The following is a 22924-nucleotide window of genomic DNA, read 5'->3' on the forward strand; positions in this document are numbered from 1 at the left end:
CCCAAGTAAACAGTCTAATGAAGCCTGCCGGGGATACAGGAGACACCTGTGTCTCCCTGATAATGACGTCTGGTGGACTCATAGCGCTTCATCACATCCTGTCCTGTTGTGCTAGCAGACCTTTGTGGCTCTTTAAGGAAGTGAACCAATGGAAGACGAGAACGAAAACAAGCCGTTTTTTTTTCCAAAACATTCCTATTAGAGTTCACGTCTCCAGACAGAGTTGAGCTCACCATTGTTTTGACTCACTAGCATGAAAACCAACCATGCGGAAGTAGCGTTATGTAACCACCTGAACTTCTGGAACCCACTGGACGTCCACCCGGCCGGGGGAGGGCGTCTGGGTCGAAGGCCAGTGTTGGTGACAGACATTTGGGGTGAACCAGAATGCAGCCATAACAGTAACAGCTAGGACAATGGATAACACTCTTATCGTGGTGTTTAGTTTCATGGGGCAGAGACACAGCCACGTCTGTTCTGGGGACTGCCACTACTCCACTCCAAAGGGACGTCTTCAACGAGATTGTTTTATCTGACAAGCAGCCAAGACAAATAAAAGTGTTGTAATGATCCATGAACTAAATATTTATTTTGAACGGCGCACGAATGTTTGACTCAAACGAATAATCAATTTATCACATTAGATTAGATACATTTTCTGTCTATAGAATAATCTGTGAAACGACATAAAGAAAACGGGCTCATTTGTTTTTGTTGAAGGTCATGTATTAATGCTGCAGTGCATTGTGGGGGCAGGTGGAGGTATAATGTCGGATTAGCTGCAGCGTGTTCGTCTGTAGTGTGTGTGTGTGTGTGTGTGTGTGTTCATGGAGTGTGCAGCATGGATTTCACGGTAACTTCCATAGTTTCACCGCCATCAAATTAGGAGGGTGGTTTCGGTTCATATTCTTTGCGCAATTAAAAAAAAACCACCAAAAAAAACCACCAACCTAGAATCATATTGTTTCAACCGAGCTTGGACATAGCGGACTGTGGACTGTCTGTTTGCTCGATTCCGATAGGACTCAAAGCTCTTTTGGGAATTCGCGAAAAAATTGGGAAACACCCTTTTGGGTCGGCCCCCACACGGCTGTTTACACGGCGATGGAGGTCTGTTGTCTCCGCTCCACAACCACCAGAGCATCACCCCCTAAGCTCTCGTCCCCAACGGAGGCGTTGCATCGTCTCGTTGTTTTGTTGAAGAAGGAGCTGGTCGCCACAACACGGCCTCGCAGTAACCGTGCTCAGACAGCTTAAAGGTTAGTTTTGTAAAGGCTGCTGGACATAAAGGGCAGCTCCCCATTGAAAGGTAGATGTGTGTGTGTGCGTGTGTGCGTGCGTGCGTGCGCGCGTACATTGCAGGGCTTCTCTGGAGGTCGAATATAGTGGAGGTGGCAGGCTATTTTCAAAGTGCTTCTGCACCACAGATTACCTTGGAGTGAGTCTTTGGCCCGTGGTTCATTAGAACATCAACTTAGCATGGTCGGGTTGAACTGCTGAAGGGAACCTGAATCGGCGCATGCCCGGCTGTTGTTATTGACAATGATTCGTAGCGATGCAGCGATTTCTCGTGTGTGCATCGGTACGGGCCGATATTTACCTTGTGGAACGCCGTCGGTCTGACCTTCACCCATGGTATATCTAGTCTGCTGTTTCATGTGAAAGGAGGTTATATTAACAGTTGTTTGATAAATGTGTTTGATATAATTTGTGCTCATTTGTGAGACAGTGTGATCTCACGGCAACATTTTCCACATTATTAAATTATTCAAAGGAACATCCTAAACGTAGAGGGGTAATTAGCATAAGATAATTCCTCCAGCTTTCCTTCTCTCACTACTTCCTGTGTTTATAATCTCTTGTTCCTGTCCTTGATGGCTCTGGTTGCCAAGCAACCCTCGGCGACAGCGAGTTGGCAGCCCGTAATTGGCCGTCACCGCACCCAGATGCAACGTTTTTTTTTTCTCCAAGTCTTCGGCTCACAATTTAGGAACGATACAAAGAGTCGCCATTTTATCAAACAATGAATTGACGCAACAAACGCTGTGTCGTGTGCTGGACTCGAGCGACAGCCCCCCCCACCCAAGAAGAAGCTGTCACATGACGGGTCACATGACTGTCGGGGACCGCGGCCACAGAGGAACCCAACGAGGATGGATTATGGATTGATTGTCATTTTGTGTTTTCTTGTCTTCTTTTTCAACTTCCATACCCACATTTCTTTGTACCAGTGTACCACAAGATAACAAAGCTGCACCAAAAATAAATGCAATCCAATTGATGGATTGTCGCTCTCTCTATTCGCTCTACAGTAATAATGACTCGATGAGTAATCTCGCTCTCTCGCTCTCTCGCTCTCGCTCTCTCGCTCTCGCTCTCTCGCTCTCGCTCTCTCTCTCTCTCTCTCTCTCTCTGCTTTAATAATGACTCTGTGTGTCTCTCTCTCTCTCTCACCAGTTTTGTAAAGAGGGGTCCAGACGTTCCTAACCCTCCGCCCAGTGGATCACTGCTCAGTTTCCACCTGCTCTGCGTCCTCTGCTCCCCTCCACCCTGGTCCGGTCCGGTGAAGTCCAGGGGACCCTCCTGGTTTTGCGTGCGGTTGCCTGTGAGGCCCAGGACCAGGCTCAGTCCACTCCAGTTTCTTTGGTGGTTCGGTCCGGCGTTTACAAGCTGGACGGCGGGGAGGTGAGTGAGGGCGAGGGCCCGGCCTTCGTCCTGCGACACAGGACTTCAAATCTGGCGGAACGGACTACGAATGACGCGCCTACAGATCCCATGAGCCCGCGGGACGCAGAAGACACGCCCACCTCAGGTTGTTCAACCAATCACCTCAGTGCCACCGAGTGCCCTCACATCGTCCACGATGGGGTAAGCAGTCCGGCGCGTGTGTGTGTCTGTGTGTGTGTTTGAGTATATTTGTGTGTGTTTGTATGAGGTATCTTCTGATTGGATAGCGGTCTCCTTTATAGTGTGGGCAGACTGGTCAGCCAGGGAACTGAAAACACACACACTCACACGATGAATAATTCAACAAGTGTCAATGACAGGCCGGTGTTATGTTTGGTAACTGATCGGGCTCAGCGAGGCCTTAGCTTCCCAACGCTCTCTCCTCCCCCTAACATACAACCGTTACCCACCAGGCCTCAGTCGGTCTGCACAGGGCTGGGGGGGCCAGGCTGGCACTCAGGGCTCACCCAGGCCTCAGTCGGTCTGCACTGGGCTGGGGGGCCAGGCTGGCACTCAGGGCTCACCCAGGCCTCAGTCGGTCTGCACAGGGCTGGGGGGGCCAGGCTGGCACTCAGGGCTCCACTAGGACTCACACAGCATGGCTTTTCCTGATCATGTTTTGGATTGTATTTCAATCGCTTCTTATGGGCCATGAAGGAAGGGAACACTGACAGACCTGCCGCAGTATTGTTTGATGTGAAAGGCAATCGTTTTTGTTGGTGTGTGTTTGTGTGTGTGTGTGCGCTTACCAGTAATACTAGACTGACACCTGAGTGGAGACACACACACACAGACACACAGACACACAGACACACAGACAGAGAGCAATCGGCCCTCATTGTTATGATCACTTCACTAGGGGGACGTTGGTTCAGGCACACGCCGTGCACACGTAGCCACACTTTAATATGCCTGTATTTTGTGTCGTGTGTGTGTGTGCACCATGGCTGTACCACATCCTGTTATTTACCAAAGCATCAGGAGAGGCCAATGGGTGACTTTTATTTTGAAAGTAATTGTCGGACCCACAACACACAGACGAGTCGTTGATCTTCTGACTGTCTTTACACGTGACGCTCTGGGATTAGTGTTGTCCTGAAATCACCCCCGGTTACAAACAATGGTTGTCCACCGCCCAAACATACCGGGGGGGGAGGGAGGGAGGGGGGGACTGTCTCCGTCGCCGGGGACGATCCGGGGAGATGGCGCCGTGGTGGAACCAGATAAAAAACGATCGCGTGTAATTGGTCACGTTCCCCCCCCCCCCGCAGTTAAAGTGTTTTACAGCACAGACACACGCAGGTGTTGACGTCGTTAATACGACCAGTCAAGGCTTTTAAAGATCACTCAGTTAATTAAGAGTCCGGGTTTAACACTGGCTCCCGTTTCTGAAGAACTCTGTGACACAAATCATAGAAACACGGGACATACCACAGACGACAATGGATGAATGAATGAATGGATGGAACGAACAGTGAATGGCCTAATGACAAATAACAAATACCGCGGTCCGTGGGATTTGTTATTTGTTCACCAAGGGCTTCCTTCTCCGAGTCTCACAAGTTGTTAGAACATGAATCCAGAGCCCAGGCAGCAGATCCGATCCGGCCGCCAGAATAACTTCCTTGTATTGTACGGTAGACGCGCTTTCAGGGCCTGCCAAGCCAAGGTGACAAAGACCATGATGCAACGGTGCAGAAAGCGTTCTCCTGGAGCGGACTGGGCTGCTGTAACGCGCTGGTTCCTCGTCCCTGGGCTGTTCTTAGCTTCACGTCCTGAACCAGACGCCGTAGAAACCAGCTACTGGGTTTTTGGAGGGGTGATTCTCACTACCTAATCGCAGGTGTGAGGATGTATCTCACGTGCAGTACATTGGATTCAATCATGTTGTTCATTAATCATGTCCTTTGCGTGGGATAGATACTCTTTAACTCTTTAAAGTCGATCAAGTTCAGTCCGTTCATGTTCGACGGCAGGACTCATCGTCCTGTTTAAAGGACGGCGTGTTGCGTTGCACCTGCGTACTCGCAGTATGTGTACAGACTTTTCCTGATTAGACTGTGGTCTCCCACCTCGTGGGGGGGCCCGGTTTGAGAACCTCTGTGGGAAGAAAACCCACCCTGGCCGGGGCCCCTCTTGTTTACTGATCCAGGGGAAGTGGACTCTACACATTCCTCACTGTCGGACTAGGACTGAGAGAACACTGTGTGTGTGTGTGTGTGTGTGTGTGTGTGTGTGTGTGTGTGTGTGTGTGTGTGTGTGTGTGTGTGTGTGTGTGTGTGTGTGTGTGTGTGCGCTTGTGTTGCGCTTTCCGGAACATGTGTCCTTTTTTAATCTTTTTCTGCATTCTTATCGTCCCATGAGAGCGATCTGTGGTTTTATGGGACGGCAGTAACTCAGGACGCACAGCTTGTTGACTTGTAACCGGAAGGTTGCTAGTTCGATCCCTCGCTCCTCCTAGCTGAGGGTCAACGTGTCCCTGAGCGGGACGCCTCGCCCTGACTGCCCCTGACGCGCTGGCGGTGTCATTGCCCCGTAGGTGTGTGAATGTGTGTATGGTCGTTTTGGACAAAGCGTCTTCCAAAGTGCCCAAAATGTAAAACCTTTTTTTTTAGGCCGCTCAGAAGCTGGCGTGTGAGGCTTCACGTGCGTGTGTTATTGTTATCGCTGTCCAGGGGGGGGCGGTTTCTAAGGATGTTGAACCCTCCCACGCGATAATGGATGTTGATTGGTCTCAAAGGACCCCAGGCCTCTTGCCATTGGTTCGGTGAGTTTCAGCTCCCCCTCTCCAATTGGTCGACAAGCCGGGGCAGGACTTCCTGGATCCCGCCCCCGCAGCTCTGCTGACATGTGACTTTGTTTATGTCGGTTGAAAAAGTTCAGCTCCTGGAATTGTGGACATTTTCTCGAAATGAGTTTCCTCTCCTCCTCCTCCTCCTCCTCATGCTCCTCCTCCTCCACCAATCTGTGTACTCTCTCCCCTCTGGAGGAAAGCAACTGTGATAACAGCACGACCTCACTTACCCTGACAGAACAACAGAGCACAAGTAGGGAAATTAAGAGCACACACCCACACAGATATGCCCTAACACACACATACACACAGACATGCACATACATACCCACACACATTCACGCATCTTCATTGTGTGTGTGTGTGTGTGTGTGTGTGTGTGTGTGTGTGTGTGTGTGTGTGTGTGTGTGTGTGTGTGTGTGTGTGTGTGTGTGTGTGTGTGTGTGTGTCACGTGTGCTGCAGCATGTGTTAATAACATCTCCTGAAAGCAATCACCTCGACCCCCCTGGACCCACCTGATAAGACCCGCTGGCACTCTGTCAGACTCACCGGGGTCAATCAAGGTTGCACGCACACACCCAGAGAAATGCATGTTTACAGAGGCACAAACACCCCCTCACACCACCACACACCCCGCCCCCCGCCCCCCCATCTGACGTGATGCAATCTAGGGAAACATAGCGACCCAGACACAAATCCACATTTCATTACAAATAACTGTGTTTGTGTGTGTCCCCGACCATTGTGTGTGTAGTGTACTGTGGGTGTGTGGAGGGGGGGGGGGACCCTTTCCTAGAAGGCGCAGTACATTAGGAGAGGACTACAAGGACAGTTGCTCAACCAGAGCCTGCATGCGTCATACTGAACTCTGGTCCACAGACCGGCTGGTATTGGACACCAGTTATCCATACATGTTCCCTAGCCAGCCGATGCATATTACAGATGGAGGGAGAGGGAGAGAGAGAGAGAGAGAGAGGGGGAGGGAGTGTCTTTGTAAATATCTCTCAAAATCTCTCTTTCTCTCTCTCTCCCTTGCTCCCTCTGACACATACATTACGCTGAAGGAAACATGAGGTCATCAGCTCTGGTGAGCTGTAATCTCTCCTCGGGGAGCAGCAGAGGTAAACTGGTGTGTGGCACTCCATCAGTCCAGGGCCTTTACCCCCCCCCCAGTCCCTCGGTTCCACAGCGGGTTTTATAGAGGCCGTCTCAGTCTTTAAAACCAATTGCTCCACTCTGTTCCTCATTTACTGTTAATCAGTTAACAGCTTATTAACATTGTAAATCTTACTATACCCCACCAGGCCACTAGGGGCTGAACACCAGTTAGTCCTCCATCCATCATCAGTAAACATATTGATCCCTCAGCAGAGGGACAAGGCACGGCCCTCTGGTTCCTGTTGTTGGTTGTGTGTGTGTGTGTGTGTGTGTGTGTGTGTGTGTGTGTGTGTGTGTGTGTGTGTGTGTGTGTGTGTGTGTGTGTGTGTGTGTGTGTGTGTGTGTGTGTGTGTGTGTGCGCACACACACGTACACTTTGCCGCATGTCAGTGTGCATGTCTCTTCTGCCAAAGGGTGAAGGGGTTCAGGAATAGCTCCTCATTCCGAGGAAAAGCAGTACGCTACATGCTCTCTCTCTCTCTCTCTCGCTCTCTCTTCGAGTGTCATGTAGCACGTTGGTTCAGCCTAGTCCCTCTTTCAACAGCACTAAACATTTTGGGGAGGGTCAACACAAAAATGAATACAGAATTTAACAGTTTCCAAGTAGCCCCTCCAACCCCTTTTGTATGAGAGTCCTTCTTTGTCGTTTTCCTTGTCTTCATCTTCTTCTTCTATCGTCTTTAATCCTCTCCATCACACCCCATCTTCACCCCCTCTCCGTCAAACCAATCAGAGAGAGATCATCATTCGTCGACCGTCAATCACCTCCTCTTCCTCCGTGCCTTCCTCCAACCCCATGTCCTCCGTCGCTTTGTTTCTCTTAACCAATCGGCCTCCTCCCTCCCTCTGAACGAGCACGCATGCACGCACGCACGGACGTACGCACGCACGCACGGATGTACGCACGCACGCAGAGGCTCTGCACGCACTTGGGCAGTTTGCCCTCGCTGTAAGTGCGCCCAGACTCCAGCCGGTTACCGTTCGCTGCTCCTCCCGTCCTACTCCAGCTATTAGGATTCTCTGACTGGCAGTTAGATTACAGAAAGCAAATAGCCTGACCCAGGTGGAATATCTGATCTCGGAAGAGACACACACACGCACGCACACATGGACACACACCCACCGGGTGTGTGTGTGTGTGTGTCCATGGCTGGTGTGTGTACATTGGTTGGTTCTCCTCCTCCTGTTGGTCTGCTGTGTGAACAGCATCTGAGGTAGGGTTACCTCATCTGGCTTTATTGGACATGTGAAATGACTTGGGGTGATAATCCACGCGCTAAATACTGCCAACCGCCGTAAAACTGTGTGTGCGCCTGTTTGTGTGATATTATAATTTTTTTGTGTGTGTTTCTTTTTTTTTTTTAAACGCCCTGTTTGAGTATCACGTCAGACTTTGAAGACGCCCTGACTCACATGCGCAGACACAGTACAACTATTGATTAAAATTGGCTTTACGCTTTACAACTCTCTGTCAACAGGATTTATGAGACAGCAATTTTACCCTGAATGCCTTGAAATGCAATTTTTTGTGTGTGTGTGTGTGTGTGTGTGTGTTATGCTAACATGGCAAGACTTCGTCTTTTGTGTGCTGGCAACACATTTTGTGCATTTCACACATGCACGTGGAGAGTATTCTGCTGGCGGGTTTCAAAACTGGGTTACTCATGCATTATGAATGCAACATGACTTCTCTGTCTGTCTGCCTCTCTGTGATTCACGCTGTTTCTCTCCTCCTCTCCCTCTCTCTCTCTCTTTCCTTCCCTCCCCCTCTCTTTATCTCTCTCTGTTTCTCTCCTTCTCTCTGTCACTCTCCTCTTTTGCTCTCACTCTCTCTGTCTCTCTCTCTCTCTGTCTCTCTGCCTCTCTCTCCCTGTCTCCATCCCTCATCCTGTCTGTCTTCCTGTCTCTTACGGTGATGGAGCTCCTAGCCGGCTCCATCACACTCCCTCCTCCTCTTCCTAGGGACTGTGTGTGTTTTATTTATGGGTGTACATTGATGAGCGTAAACCTGTTTAAAGGGACCTTTGGAAATGTGTGTGTGTGTGTGTGTGTGTGTGTGTGTGTGTGTGTGTGTGTGTGTGTGTGTGTGTGTGTGTGTGTGTGTGTGTGTGTGTGTGTGTGTGTGTGTGTGTGTGTGTGTGGCACATCTTTATGCACATTTTCCCTTAAACATTTTCCCTTTTTTTGTCCCTCAATGTCTACAGGGTGTAAACATTGTGTGTGTGTGTGTGTGTTCATGTATGTGTGTTCAAGAAAAAGGTTCCAATTAAATATTGATGAAAAATCCTTAACGCATAGCCTCATTCAAGTTATTTATTTATGTTTCGTTTGTCACTGAGGAATTTCCAATTATGGTTCTTTATTATCCCTCCACATACTTTGGTGTGTGTGTGTGTGTGTGTGTGTGTATGTCTGTGTGTGTGTTTTGGCTGTGTGTGTGTCAAGCTCTATTGTTGTGACCCATAAGTCACTGCGGTGATGCGCCCATCTGTCAACGTCAGTTCTTCTCCCGGTCTCACCTCAGACGTTGACACCCTGAACACGCTCCGGCTCAGAGCCTCCCCTCCCCTCTCCCCTCTCCCCCCTCCCCCCTCCCCTCTCCCCCCTCCCCCCTCCCGCCTCCCCCACTGAGTTATCGCCGCGTGTTTAGAAAGCGATTGCCCGACGTTCAGGGAGACGGTAGAGTGTGGCACCGCGTCGCGGGCCGACGGACTCGACGGTTGGGGTGGAGGACGGACATGAACCCAGCAGAGCGAGCTGCTCTGAGCGGGAGCTTGGTGCTGCTGCTGGTGAGAGGAGCGGAGGACACGCTGTTCTGTTCCGCTGTGGTCCTCATCCCGTGACACATGTGGCTCTATGTGCTAGCCCAGAGAATAGATGGTGCAGGTAGTTGAATAGATGTGCAGGTACCTGCAGGTAGATCCTGGAGCTGCAGTCGTGGTCTAAACTGAGCTCAACTCCTCTAGAAGTGGTTCTTCCAGAGCAAGTGTCTGCGTGGCCGCGATCAAGTCGTCTCACTACGTGACCTGAACCTCTTCTGTGGTGGTTCCGGACCCGTTCCCAATGGGTTCTCTAATCTTCTCTGGTCTGATGTTCTGGTTCCAGAGCGCCCCGGACAGTGAAACGACCAGGAGGAGAAGGAGAGAGGACTGCCGAGGAGAGAAGGAGGAGCAGGAGCAGGAGCAGGAGGAGAAGGAGGAGGAGGGGGAGAGGAGCAGCAGCGACGAAGGCTTCAAGAGGATGACTCCTCTGCTGCAGGCCCACCATGCCATGGAGAAGATGGAGGAGTTTGTGCACAAGGTGGGCAACACACACACACACACACACACACACATGCAACCGCACACGCACACATGCTCACTCTCTCACACCTTTTCACTCTTTTTCGCACTCTTCTTATCTCATTCTTTGTCTCTCACTCATTATGTTTCTATCACTCATGCTCTCTCTACCTCTCTCTACTTCACTCTCTACCTCCTTTACTCTGGCTAATTTCTCTCCATCTCCATTTCCATCTCGTCAAAAGAATTACAAACACGCCGTGGCAGTTTAGACACAGGGGGGGACAACGTGGAACAGGATACAACATAAGTTAGTAACAGCACGCACCCGCTAAACGCTCCCCAGTACAGGGAAGGGGGTACTGATGGTGTTGGCGTTGGAGGGCGGCCAGGAGAGGGTCGGCTACGACGGTTTGATCACCCAGACAGACTCTTTAAAGACCGGCGTGGCAATTCACTCCCCAAGCATCTGCTCTGTCTATATTTATTGAGGTTCGTTTCGCATCCCGACAGCGAACGATAAATCCAACGCTCGGGACAAAAGGAAAACAAACTGAATAGTGTCTGTGGCCTCGGGCTGTGATGAGCTCCGACCCGCCGACCCCAGCGGGGAAACGGGAGGGCGGTGGAGGAGGAGGAGAACGCGGTGGAGCAGAACGCGGTGGAGGTTTGTCCTTCGGGAGGGAAAACCAGCGCAAAGGTTCCTGTTTTTAGTGTTTGCACTTTCAGCACCTCCGCTCGTGATGTCGGCGCCGACGCAGCAGAAAGACAAAGGCTGCCTTATTTATACATTTAGAGGCTCGGTTAAAGCTTGCCATCCGAAGATGAAGCAGTTGAGGTTTTCATTCAGAACGTGATGTGATCTACATCCTTGGTTATGTATTAAAAACATAAACAATGGTCTACTACAACATCAGTTCCATTTCCAAGAAAAGTCTTGGATATATGGACCATTACCGGCATTGGTTCTGAATCTGGGTTCTCTGATCTGACCAATGACGCTATGGACGATGTTTCCTTTAAGCCTTGTACATATCAATCAATGTACACATAAGGCAGAAAAATTCTCATGTATAGGTAAACGTTTCTCTAAACGTTTCTCTGATTTAAAAAAAAAAAAAAGACAAATGCATTCGTCCCCTGCAGCCACATAACAGTGAGACCGTCGCAAAGTAGCTTCATAAAAGAGATTCAGAGGAAGTTCCCCTGTGGTGACATGTGGATGGACGACTTTTAGTTGTTATTGTGTTATTTTATCTCGGGAGTTCAAGCTACTCTGAAACGCTGAAGTGATGGCTGCAGTGAAAAATGAAAGTTTAAAGGGCCGACGCAGACGGGACCGGGATGTGTGAGGGAAGGAGTTATTAGTCCAGAGTTATCAGAGGGAAAAGAGCTAAGGCTAAAGCAGAAGTCATCACGGGGCAGCGGCGAGGGGGAGAGAGGGACTGGTGTGGAGATGACACCGGTGGAATGTGAACCGACATGAACCCCACAGCAAGCCAGTCTGAAATAATATCCAGACATGTGGGCATGCATATGTGAATGGCACACATGCACACACGCGCACGCCCCGTACACACACACACACACACACACACACACACACACACACACACACACACACACACACACACACACACACACACACACACACACACACACACACACACACACACACACACACACACACACACAGGTCTGCTGAAATCTCCAGCAGCAGGTTTTGAATTAGGGAAATGAATCACTGGGAGACAAAATGTCAGCAGCGCCGTTCTTTTTCTTTTTTCTTTGTCTCTCTCTATCTCCCCCGCCACTCGCCCTCCCTCCCTCCCTCCCTCCCTCCCTCCAAAGTGTTTATCACGATGTTACTGTGACGTCAACCGTACGCACACACGCGTATAAACACAAGCACCAACACACTGATGTCATCATGAGGGCGGTGGTGGTTAACCAACCAATCACAGGCGCCGGAGCACAGGGTTACACAATGATAGTTGATGACATGATTATGTTACACCGATTGCTGCTGGTTGTCCTTCTTAAAGGAGCCATCGTGTGGACGAGCGCCGCCCCTTTAACTGTGACCCCAACCATGTGTTTAATGTCGAACCAATCAGGTGTGGGAGGGCCGGTGGCGCGTCATGCCCCACGACGTGCTCCCTGATTGGCTGCAGGACAACGACTACCTGCTGGACGGCCACAGGCCGCCCATGCCCTCGTTCAGGGCCTGCTTCAAGAGCATCTTCAGGATCCACACGGAGACGGGCAACATCTGGACACACCTGCTGGGTACACAGCGCACACACTAAAACACACACACATACACACACTAATACACACCAAAACACACACACACACACACACACACACACATACTAATACACACTAAAACACACACACACACACGCACACGCACACACGCACACACGCACATACACACACATACACACACTAAAACACACACTTGCTGGATACACACACCCTAAAACACACACACGTTCTCAGGGTGAGTCTCAAGGCCTCCTTCACAACGGCTCTGGGAGACAGAGCGGCTCACTGCTGCCCCCTAGCAGAGGGACACTGCCACTACTGTCAGTAGAAACACTAACACACAGGTTAATGTTACACTGGTGGCCCCACAGTCAGTGTCTGTCTGGTAACCAACCAGTCCTCGGTCTGCTAACCAGTCAGTAACCAACCAGTCCTCTGTCTGGTAACCAGTCAGTAACCAACCAGTCCTCTGACTGTCTGCTAACCAGTCAGTAACCAACCAGTCCTCTGTCTGGTAACCAGTCAGTAACCAGTCAGTAACCAACCAGTCCTCTGACTGTCTGGTAACCAGTCAGTAACAAACCAGTCCTCTGTCTGGTAACCAGTCAGTAACCAGTCAGTAACCAACCAGTCCTGTCTGGTAACCAGTCAGTAGTGCTGCTGTCATTAAAGGGGCTCTATTTTTGAGCTAGCTTTCAATGATGGGGAAAAAACCACTTTTCCTAACCTAAATCTAACGCTGACCCCCTCCCTCCCTCCCTCCCCCCCTCCCCCCCCAGGCTGCCTGTTCTTCCTGTGTCTGGGCCTCATGTACATGTTCCGGCCCAACATGTCGTTCGTGGCTCCGGTCCAGGAGAAGGTGGTGATCGGGATGTTCTTCCTGGGGGCCATCCTCTGCCTGTCCTTCTCCTGGCTCTTCCACACCGTGTACTGCCACTCCGAGGGCGTGTCCAAGGTCTTTTCAAAGTAAGAGCGCCGCTCGGGTACCGCTCACCTGCACAGGTTTTTTTTTTTTTTTTTTTCAAAGTAAAAGACCCATGAGCGTGCGCACACACACACACACACAAACACACAGACTTTTTGCGCAGTTCTTTTCAGAGTAAAAGACCCACACAGAGTCACAGACGCTCCTCGAGAAGCGAGGCACACTGCTCTGTTTTATTGGTATCATATTCTTGGAATACTAACAACATCACGAAGAGTTTAACCGCTCTGTGTAGACACCGAGTGAACCCCTTTTCCAGGGTACGTCCTCGTGGGGCCCCCCTCTCTCCAGCCCCGCGGTGCGTTACCTCACCTCTATTCAACCTTTGTTCTGAAAGCACCCGGGCTGGTTCCCCAATGGCCACATGTGCTCACCCTTATACAGTACCCTTATACTAACCCAATGCCACTAGGCAGCTCCTCCTATAGGTCAACACGCGCTACTGCATCCACTTACAGCCACACTGGATAGGGTCCAGTTCACCTTTAAAGCAGGGTGCCCCCCCCCCCCCCCCTCGGTCCAGTCAGGTGTGCCCCCCCCCCCCCCCCCCCACGGACCGCTGGCTAACAGGGGGACCCCCCCCCCCCCCGGCTGTGTGTTGCAGGCTGGACTACAGCGGCATCGCCTTCCTGATCATGGGCTCCTTCGTGCCCTGGCTCTACTACTCCTTCTACTGCTCCCCTCAGCCGCGCTTCATCTACCTGATCGTGGTGTGCGTGCTCGGCCTCGCCGCCATCACCGTGTCCCAGTGCGACTTCTTCGCCACGCCGGAGTACCGCGGGGTCCGCGCCGGTGAGGCCCGTGTGCGTGCGTGCGTGCGTGCGTGCGTGCGTGCGTGCGTGCGTGCGTGCGTGCGTGCGTGCGTGCGTGCGTGCGTGCGTGCGTGCGTGTGTGTGTGTGTGTTCTTCTGTGAGGATGTTTGGGTGGGTATTTGTGTGTGTTTTCTTAAATATATTTGTGTGTGTGTGTGTGTGTGGGGGGGCCGGGGTGGGAGTGTGTGTGTTCATGTACAGTACAGTAAAGTGTGTAACTGTAATTAATTCCAACGGGGGGGAGGGGGGGGTTTATCACAAACCAGAGCGTCTCGTCTCTTGATGCAGCCTAACGAGGCGTCTCCTAACGACCCTGACCTCCCTCCTCCCTCCTCCCGTCCCTCCCCCCTCCCCTCCCGTCCCCCCTCCCTCCTCCCCTCCCGTCCCCCCCCCCCCCCAGCTGTGTTTGTGGGCCTGGGGCTGAGCGGCGTGGTGCCCACCCTCCACTTCACCATCAGCGAGGGGCTGATCCGGGCCACCACCATCGGCCAGATGGGCTGGCTGGTGCTCATGGCCACGCTGTACATCACCGGCGCCTGCCTCTACGCTGCGCGCATCCCCGAGAGGTTCTTCCCCGGCAAGTGTGACATATGGGTACGGCTCGCTCTCGCCACCGGTCGCCGTCGCTACCTCTCTCTCTCTCGCACACTCACTACCTCTCTCTCTCTCTCTCTCTCTCTCGCACACTCACTACCTCTCTCTCTCTCTCTCTCGCACACTCACTACCTCTCTCTCTCTCTCTCTCTCACACACCACTACCTCTCTCTCTCTCTCTCTCACACACCACTACCTCTCTCTCTCTCTCTCTCTCACACACCACTACCTCTCTCTCTCTCTCTCACTACCTCTCTCTGTCTCACACTCACTACCTCTCTCTCTCTCGCTCACTACCTCTCACTGTGTGTGTGTGTGTGTGTGTGTGTGTGTGTGTGTGTGTGTGTGTGTGTGTGTGTGTGTGTGTGTGTGTGTGTGTGTGTGTGTGTGTGTGTGTGTGTGTGTTTAAAAACACAAACATGTGATTGCACACTACTATATATTAATGCAGACGTATCATTTTTGGAGTCGTATCAATTTGGAGGGAAATCATATATTCTATATTCTATATCTTTATCTATATCTATATCTGTGGTGGTGTTGAAACAGCATCCATCTCACTCTCTCTCTCTCTCTCTCTCTCTCTCTCTCTGTCTCTCTCTCGCCCCCAGTTCCACTCCCACCAGCTGTTCCACATCCTGGTGGTTGCCGGGGCCTTTGTCCATTTCCACGGCGTCTCCAACCTGCAGGAGTTCCGCTACACGGCCGGCGGAGGCTGCGCGGCCGACGGAGCGCTCTAACGCACGCACACACACACACACGTGTGCTCGCACGCGTCCAGGCCACACGCGCGCACACACACCGGAGAGGGAGAGATGGGGGGGGGGGGGGGGGGGGGGGGGTGATGACACAAACACAAGGGTGTCGTTTTGACGCGTATGTTTACTGATCCAACGGGAGATTGGGGGGGGGGGACACCGGCCTGCAGGGAGACACACACAAATAGACGCATACACACCAAAGGCATACACACACACACACATAGGCACACACACATAGGGACACACAGGTAGGCACTTGCGTACACACACACAAGCATACACACATATAGACAAATACACGCACTCACAGAACAGAGTGACTCTCCTCCTCCGGGGGGGGGGGCCGCGGGGCCCGCAGTGTGTTCTGGTGTGTGTGTAATACCTGGGGAGACTTTAGGGGGGCATTTAATGACCGGGAGGGGTCTTCGTCTCCTCCCCCCCCCCCCCCCCCCCTCCTCGTTCTCCGTTTTCAACACCCCCTCTCTACCCTGTCTGGTTCAAACTGGTTTTGATGGTTTCAACTTTTTTAAATTGAATGGTGGATTTTGAAGAAAAAAAAAAGAGATTTAGCCTGATGTGTCGGTGGTGTTTTGTTTTGCTTTGAGGCCAGGAGGGGGGGGGGGGTTCAGAGTTTGGCTTGAAAAAAAAAAAAAGAATGACTTGAATCATCTTGAATTGTGTATACTTCTTCTTGTTTGTCATGTTTAGGTAAATTAAAAGTTTTCCTGGATAAAAAAAAAAAAAGACAAACACTGAGAAAAACAAACAACAAAAAAAATATTTTACGTGTGGACAAAAGATTTTGATCTTTCTTCAAGAGGGTGATTGTGTGTGTGTGGTGGCCGTGAGGCCCTTTTTTGTAAATAAGATCTCTACATTTTGGTTATATAGATTTGTATAAAATATCTGTTTTGAAAAAAAAACAGCAATGGAAAAAGTAATAAGAAATGAGGATTAAATAAAAAAATATGGACAAATGAGTTTAAATTGAGGCACTGTCGTGAGCAGATTGAAGCTGATTGGTGGGCCCAACTTACCTGTGACGTGAAGCCCCTCCCCTAAAGGGAGGAGGGGGAGGGTAGGGGGAGGGGCTCAACATGGTTGCAGGTCTTGTGTTTCAATACTTTCTGCCGTTCAGGGGTCCGAGTGCAGCTCGCTGTAACGGCCGTGTGTAAAACCAAACGTTCGCCAAAGTCTGTTTCCAAAGCGGAGCGTGTGTTTACCCCGTCGTCGTTGTAGATCGGTATTCGTATCGTAGACGTCCTTTCGCCCTCTGCAGGATTGCAAGTTTGGAAATCCCCTGAAATCAAAATTGTATTTTTTCTAAACGAGGCCCCAGAATCGTCAAAAAAAAATAAGGTGGAAAAGAGAGCGTCGAGGTAGCATGGAGACGCTAAAGTATGAACAACGCTAGCGGTCGCTGATTGGTGGGTAGCATGATGACGCTAAGGTATTAACAACGCTAGCGGTCGCTGATTGGTGGGTCGCATGATGACACTAAGGTATGATCAACTCTTAACTGGTGATTGGTGGGTAGCATGACGATGCTAAAGTATGATCAACGCTAACGCTGGTGATTGGTGGCACGCCACCCGGTGACACAGACTCACCTCTGTTGAACCCAGGTTTCAACTTTGATATTTGTTTTTGGATTGTATCAATTATTTTCTGTTATCCCTTCTTAACGTGATGTTTTTGGGAAGTGGGGGGAAAAAAAACAAACGAAATGCTTTGTAAAGACGACCTTTTAATAATCGTGGGACTTTTGATTTGAAACACCCTTTACCTCTCGTTCAACGGGCTACTGGACGTGCCTCAAGCTGCACGCCCGTCCAACCCTGAATCCAATTCAGGGTTGAACTGGATTCAATTCAGCCCCGGGCCCCTCTGAGCTGTCCCAGCCAAAGCTGCAGTGTTTAATCCAAAAGAGTCGGTGTGGGCCAAGGCGCAGCAGAGTGTGGCGGTGAGCTCCCGCCCCGTGGACGTCCCTCACTGTGGGGGGGACACTGGGGGTACAGTTCAGTCCACCGTGGTACCAATGCACTGTGTCCATTCGTCACTGCATTGGTACAGTGTTCCAGTTCAAACCAAACATTTATACTGCCGTTTCTTATCATTGTCCATCGCATAAGCTTACTTTGTCTGTCCCCCTCCCTCTTTATTTACCTTTTAGTTTTTAATTTATTTCTATTTGGGCGTTCTGTTGAATAAAGCACATGTATCGAATCTGAGGGGCGTGTTTATTGTTTGATTGCAATAGACCTTTATATCTGCTGTATTGTTCTAATAATAAAAAAAAATATTTTTCCTTTTCATCTGTCGTAGTTTCCGAGATTATTGGGCCATGCATTTCACAAGGCATCCAACATTAAATCTTGGCGCATATATGAATATCAGGCATGCAAACTGGTTTGGGGTGAGAATGATGCGTGAGCCAAGGAAAACAGACCCACTAGGGCAGTGGTTCTCAAACTTTTTACCATGAGTACCACCTTAGAAATGATTTGGCTCTCCAAGTACCACCGGAATTAAAATAAAGTTTACAAAGAAGGCATTAATATTAATGATTTATTATTCACATAACTTTACTTGACTGAAGCAACCAACTGTAGACTATGTAAACTCATGTCTTGTATTTAAACACTTGCAACGAGACAATACTAACAGGTCAGAATATAATGTTTAGGTTTGAAGGAGAATGTAGCCTACTCAGGCACAAATTGAAAATTAAGAATAGTAGTAGTAGTAATTCGCTGGAGCTTAGTTTGTTTATATATCCCGCTAATTGGATACATTGCATTCTTTCGTAGTGGCGACTACTGCAAGGGAAGCTCGGCTTCACCTAAAATTTCGAAAATTAAATGGTCAGATATATACTGTTAACATTTCATTGATTAAAAATGTGTTAGACCACGTCCATCTCGAAGACGAGTCCGTTCAGAATCAGCTGCTTATCGCAGGTCGACTGACTCGATTTCCTTCTCATACACTTACGTGTTTAATTTGCGTGTGTTTAGACAGATGGGCGCGCACACACACGCGCACCAAGCATCACCCGCATTCATTCATTCTTTTAAACACTCACTCGCGGTAAAATTGCTGTTTTCTCACGATCAAATACTCTTCAATCCTAAAAGTAATGGGCTTGTACACGATGTCTGGGTCAAGAACATATGTTTGCTGTACGGTGTTTGCAGATGCATTGATTTAAAAGTACAACTTACCGCTGTATCAGCTGTTCTTTCCCAAATCATTTACCCTAAAACTAGATTTTGTTTTGGAAGCCTGGAATATACTTTGCTCAAATGTATTATTATTATTATTTTAACGCATGGCATAGCCTAGGCTACTATACTTCATTCATGTTCATTCATGCAGCCCTATGGAAAAAAAATGTTTCCACAAGCCACACGCTATTTCTATGCAGTTTCACACGTATGAATAATCTTTGACATCATAATATTTAACATGCAAGTGTAGTGGTGCCTGGTTGCTGCGGGGGAAAATCAGCTTTGCGCCGGGTGCAAACTAGCAACGACACATGCGTCGGTGTAGAAAGTCAATTGCGCCGGGCGCAAGATAGGGCCCTTCTTCTGTTTGGCGCACATGGCTAATTTGCATACGCGCACAGGACTGTCGGAATGGGAACATGTCGGACTGGCAGCATTACGGGGGCGCGATTACGGGCTGGCGGAGTTACATTTAAAAAACGCGTTCAAGTAAAAATAAATAAGAAAAGAGGAATCAATTTGTGGCGCTCGTTGTTCAATCTGTGGCGCAGCGCCACACATTGGCCTATGTGTGGGAAACACTGCACGGCCATCACACATGTGCTCATTCGGAGCATTGTTATTGTTGTTGGATGTGTGGCGTGTGTGTAAGCAGGCAAAAGCGTGTGTCACACGGTGAACCCGTGAGAGTTACGGTGAACCCAGCTCTGCTTCAACTTTATAAAAAAAATAATCGTTCATACTCCGCGTACCACTAGAGAACGCTCGCGTACCACCAGTGGTACGTACCACCGTTTGAGAACCACTGCACTAGGGGGTTCCAGGGTTATACTCCAGGGAGTAAAAAAAAAATATATATATATAAAAAATATATATATAAAAAACTAATTATTAAAAAAAAAAATTATATATAAAAAAAAATTATATATAAAAAAATTATAAAAAAAAAATTATAAAAAAAAATTGACCTGCGCAGAATATTTTTTTTTTGGACCTGCGTGCGCATCTTTTTTTTTGGACCTGCGCACGCATCTTTTTTTTTGGACCTGCGCACGCATCTTTTTTTTTGGACCTGCGCACGCATCTTTTTTTTTGGATCTGCGCACGCATCTTTTTTTTTTGACCTGCGCACGCATCTTTTGCGCAGGTCCAATTTTTTTTATCAAATATTTTTTTAATCAAATTTTTTTAATCAAATTTTTTATCACATTTTTTAAAATTCATTTTTTTTTATAATTTTTTTTATCAATTTTTTTTTAGATATAATTTTTTTTAAATATAATTTCTTTTAAATATAATTTCTTTTTTTAAAATATATAAATGTTTTATTTTTTATTATTTTTTCGCGTCCTCCTTGGTCTGTTGTTGTTCTGGGATGCACTAGCTTTATTTGCACTCAGTGGCCCATCCTTGTCGGAGGCCTTCTGTACCTGTGAGGTAGAATGGAGGGGGTCCGATTTTTCTGTCTCTCATTCACTCCCGTCTCTCACTGAAACATACGCGCACACAGGCACGTGCACACATAGGGCCTTAGGGGTGCTTGAGCCCCTGCCCTTTTTGCCTCGTATTAAAAAGTGCCCTGAGTGTTTTTCAACAATCGCGCCCGCAATAGTTCTCGTCCGCGATCGAACCCCCCCGACAACAACAGCGCTCGTCCGCGATCTGTTGCGTGGCTTTCTTTATAAAACATTAGTATTCATTTTTAGTGTTTCTCATGTCACAGAAACCACAGTGAATCCTGTGTTTCTGTGCCCCACTGTGGTGTCGACAGCACAGAGCTCCGGTACCGTTACAGGACAGCGGTGGTTTCTTTCAGCTTGTATTGTATTCCAATTTTAGCGAAAAACACATAACATTAGCTTGAAAGAAAAAACTATTTAAGGATGCTTATCTTTGTGTGAATTTTGGGATGACTCGTCTACCAATGACTTCAAGTTGGTTGTGTTTTAACCGGTGATTGTTGCGCCAAACTGTTTACAAAGGGACACTTGCTTGCGACGCAGCAAGCGCCTGCTAGTTGACCTGCCGGGCGGGACGATCAGTACTTCCCCACATAAAGAGCTTAGTTCTGATTGGATCGCTTCCCAAATCGTCCCGCTTACATTTTCGTCTCGTTTTTATTCGTTAACTCAATGTTTTCTCAATGGATCTCCACGAATCACACAAGTGGCCAATTTTGTTTAAAAAACCAGCGAATTTCGCCGAAAGGTGACTAGTTTGCATGACTGGAATATGTTTACGTGTCGTTGGCTTCATGGCATAATTGCCCAAGTCATTGGGTACCTTGATAATTGATTGTCCCCGTCTCCGTGATGCAGCGTTCACTCTGCACAACACACTGGAGACCGGGGTTCAATCCCTGCTGATAAAACCATAATGTTAGTTTGCTATCATGTCTATTGTACCGTCATATATAACCTCAGACAATATTAATTTATAAATCACCGTGGCGAAGAGGACACAGCTGTGAGCATACTGCTGATGTACTCTGATGGAAGACTCTTATTTCTACATCATGAGTCGAGTCCCCGCACGTCGGCCACTAAGAATCAGGCACTTTAAGGCAAAAAAGTTTTACTTTAAGGGAAATGTCTTATTTCTATACAATGTGATATACTTGTGAATAAACAAGCAATATGCAGTCCATTTCAAATCTTTATAGAAAAATGTAGATCGTGCAGACAACAGTTCACAAAATCGATATACTCTCTTCAAAAACAGGAACAAATGCTTGTATGTTTGTTGACCCAGATTTCATACACACATTTTGGACTTATTTGCGTTCTTTGAAAACACAGAAAAACTGGGTATGAGAAACCACATGGACAATATAACTGAGAAAGTTGAAAGTAAAACTGCAAAAAATAAAAATGTATTTAAATAAAACAAAGCAACAACATGAACACCATTTAAAGCATTTCCAAAAAGGAAGTAAAACAATATTTTAAAGCAGATGCCAGGATTACATTCTTGTCCAGCAGGGGGGGGGGGGGGAAATATAAAGCACTTTGGTCATTTTCAAACAAGGTGATTATGCTAGCCTCTGTACGTTTATCACGGTAACTAACTCACTACAAAACTGAATGTCTTCGTTATATGTTGGACGTTTGTTTGCAACCCAAAAATTCAATCTTTGCATTTAGATTTATCTATGACTTTTTGTAACACAAAGTATTTCCGTTAGCGATTGCGCAGTGCTAGCATACGGCTAGCATACTTCTGAGAACAAAACGCACACAATGGTGAGCAAAAGGACAAAAAAAAAAAAGACAAACGAAAACGCACTCTCTTGCTAATGTAAACAGCAACAGTGACATATTTACATTAAATGCAACCTTTTTATGACCTTTTTCAAATATTTAAAGTGCATCTCTCAATTCCGACGTAGGAATTCTTCACCTCTGCATAGACTATCAACTAAAAGGAAGCGGGGGAGGAGGCCTTTTCTAATTACCTGTAAATGAGTAACAGTAATGTGTTGGTTACTGGTACAACACTAAATGTCCATGTGTATCTTGATAAATTAACTCAAATTAAAACCTACTTAAAAAAATGTAAGACCCAATAAAACTTGTCCTGTAAGTTTAGCTTATTCATGAACTGCTGGTTCTCGTGTTCCTTATTGGTTTAACTCTAAACACGCAGGCTAAAATTGGTTAATTACCGACAAAAACAAAAATAAGCATGCCTCTTTTTGCAGCTCCTGAAACATAGAAATACAAAAATAATTGACCATCAGGCTGAGAACGTTAACCATCATAGACAAGAACATCCATATTGATCAGAACTATAATAGTAATACTCTTGTTTTTGTGTCCAAAAACCAAACGTGAAACTAAGTTTGAAATAAACCCTAGTTCTTTAAAACACTGAGTGGGTAAATAAATAATGAATTGCACCAACAACAAAAAAATTCAACGTTGAAAAGACAAACAAAGAAATGTGATATATCAGACGCTGTCACCGGCGAACTCCTCGCCTCGCGAGGTGATACCCCGCCGCCCTCCGGCCGTCCCACCCGACCGGTCTGGACCGCCCGCCGCCCCGCTGCCCTGCCGCCCCGGTCGAGACGGAGCGAGGCCCCTGGCGGCTCCACCCCCCCCCGGGCTCCGTCCGTCCGTCCGTCCGTCCGTCTCTCTTCACTGTCACGACTTGATCTTCCAGAGCTGCGGACACAGAACAATGTGTCTGTTCACTGGCGTTACATTTTCTGCTTTCTAATAACCAGTGCTGTCAGTTAAACGTGTTATTAACGGAGTTGACACAAAGCCATTTTAACGGTGTCAATTTTTTTACCGCAAGATTAATGT

General features: G+C 48.3%; 2 protein-coding genes across 4 annotated transcripts in view; one reads left to right on the top strand and one right to left on the bottom strand.

Moving 5' to 3' along the window:
- Positions 1-1111: 1111 nt before the first annotated feature.
- adipor2 (adiponectin receptor 2) lies at positions 1112-15431 on the top strand. The gene is made up of 8 exons (XM_084486868.1): positions 1112-1259; positions 2458-2868; positions 9786-9980; positions 12079-12250; positions 13012-13198; positions 13822-14009; positions 14430-14623; positions 15235-15431. Exons 2-8 carry the CDS (start codon positions 2776-2778, stop codon positions 15361-15363), a joined length of 1158 nt encoding a protein of 385 aa, XP_084342994.1. The 5' UTR covers positions 1112-1259; positions 2458-2775; the 3' UTR covers positions 15364-15431.
- Positions 15432-21226: 5795 nt separating this feature from the next.
- Positions 21227-22924, bottom strand: part of LOC311367296 (protein PHTF2) — a 35718-nt gene continuing 34020 nt past the window's right edge. For 2 of the 3 annotated variants that reach the window (XM_084486117.1, XM_084486116.1), the window contains one exon: positions 21227-22780. In XM_084486117.1, the coding sequence (XP_084342243.1) occupies positions 22760-22780 (21 nt within the window). In that variant the 3' untranslated portion in view covers positions 21227-22759. The remainder of the gene's footprint in view (positions 22781-22924) is intronic. The other variant, XM_084486118.1, reaches the window with a different exon arrangement.

The sequence above is a fragment of the Micromesistius poutassou genome, assembly GCF_964030765.1.
Source record: "Micromesistius poutassou genome assembly, chromosome: 22".
In the NCBI taxonomy this organism is placed as follows: Eukaryota; Metazoa; Chordata; class Actinopteri; order Gadiformes; family Gadidae; genus Micromesistius; species Micromesistius poutassou.

Coding starts and splice junctions, on each gene's coding strand:
- adipor2 (XM_084486868.1), top strand. CDS start 2,776: ATGAGCCCGCGGGACGCAGAAGACACGCCCACCTCAGGTTGTTCAACC. Junction 9,981..12,078: donor TGGAGGAGTTTGTGCACAAG/GTGGGCAACACA, acceptor CGAACCAATCAG/GTGTGGGAGGGCCGGTGGCG. Junction 14,010..14,429: donor GTACCGCGGGGTCCGCGCCG/GTGAGGCCCGTG, acceptor CCCCCCCCCCAG/CTGTGTTTGTGGGCCTGGGG.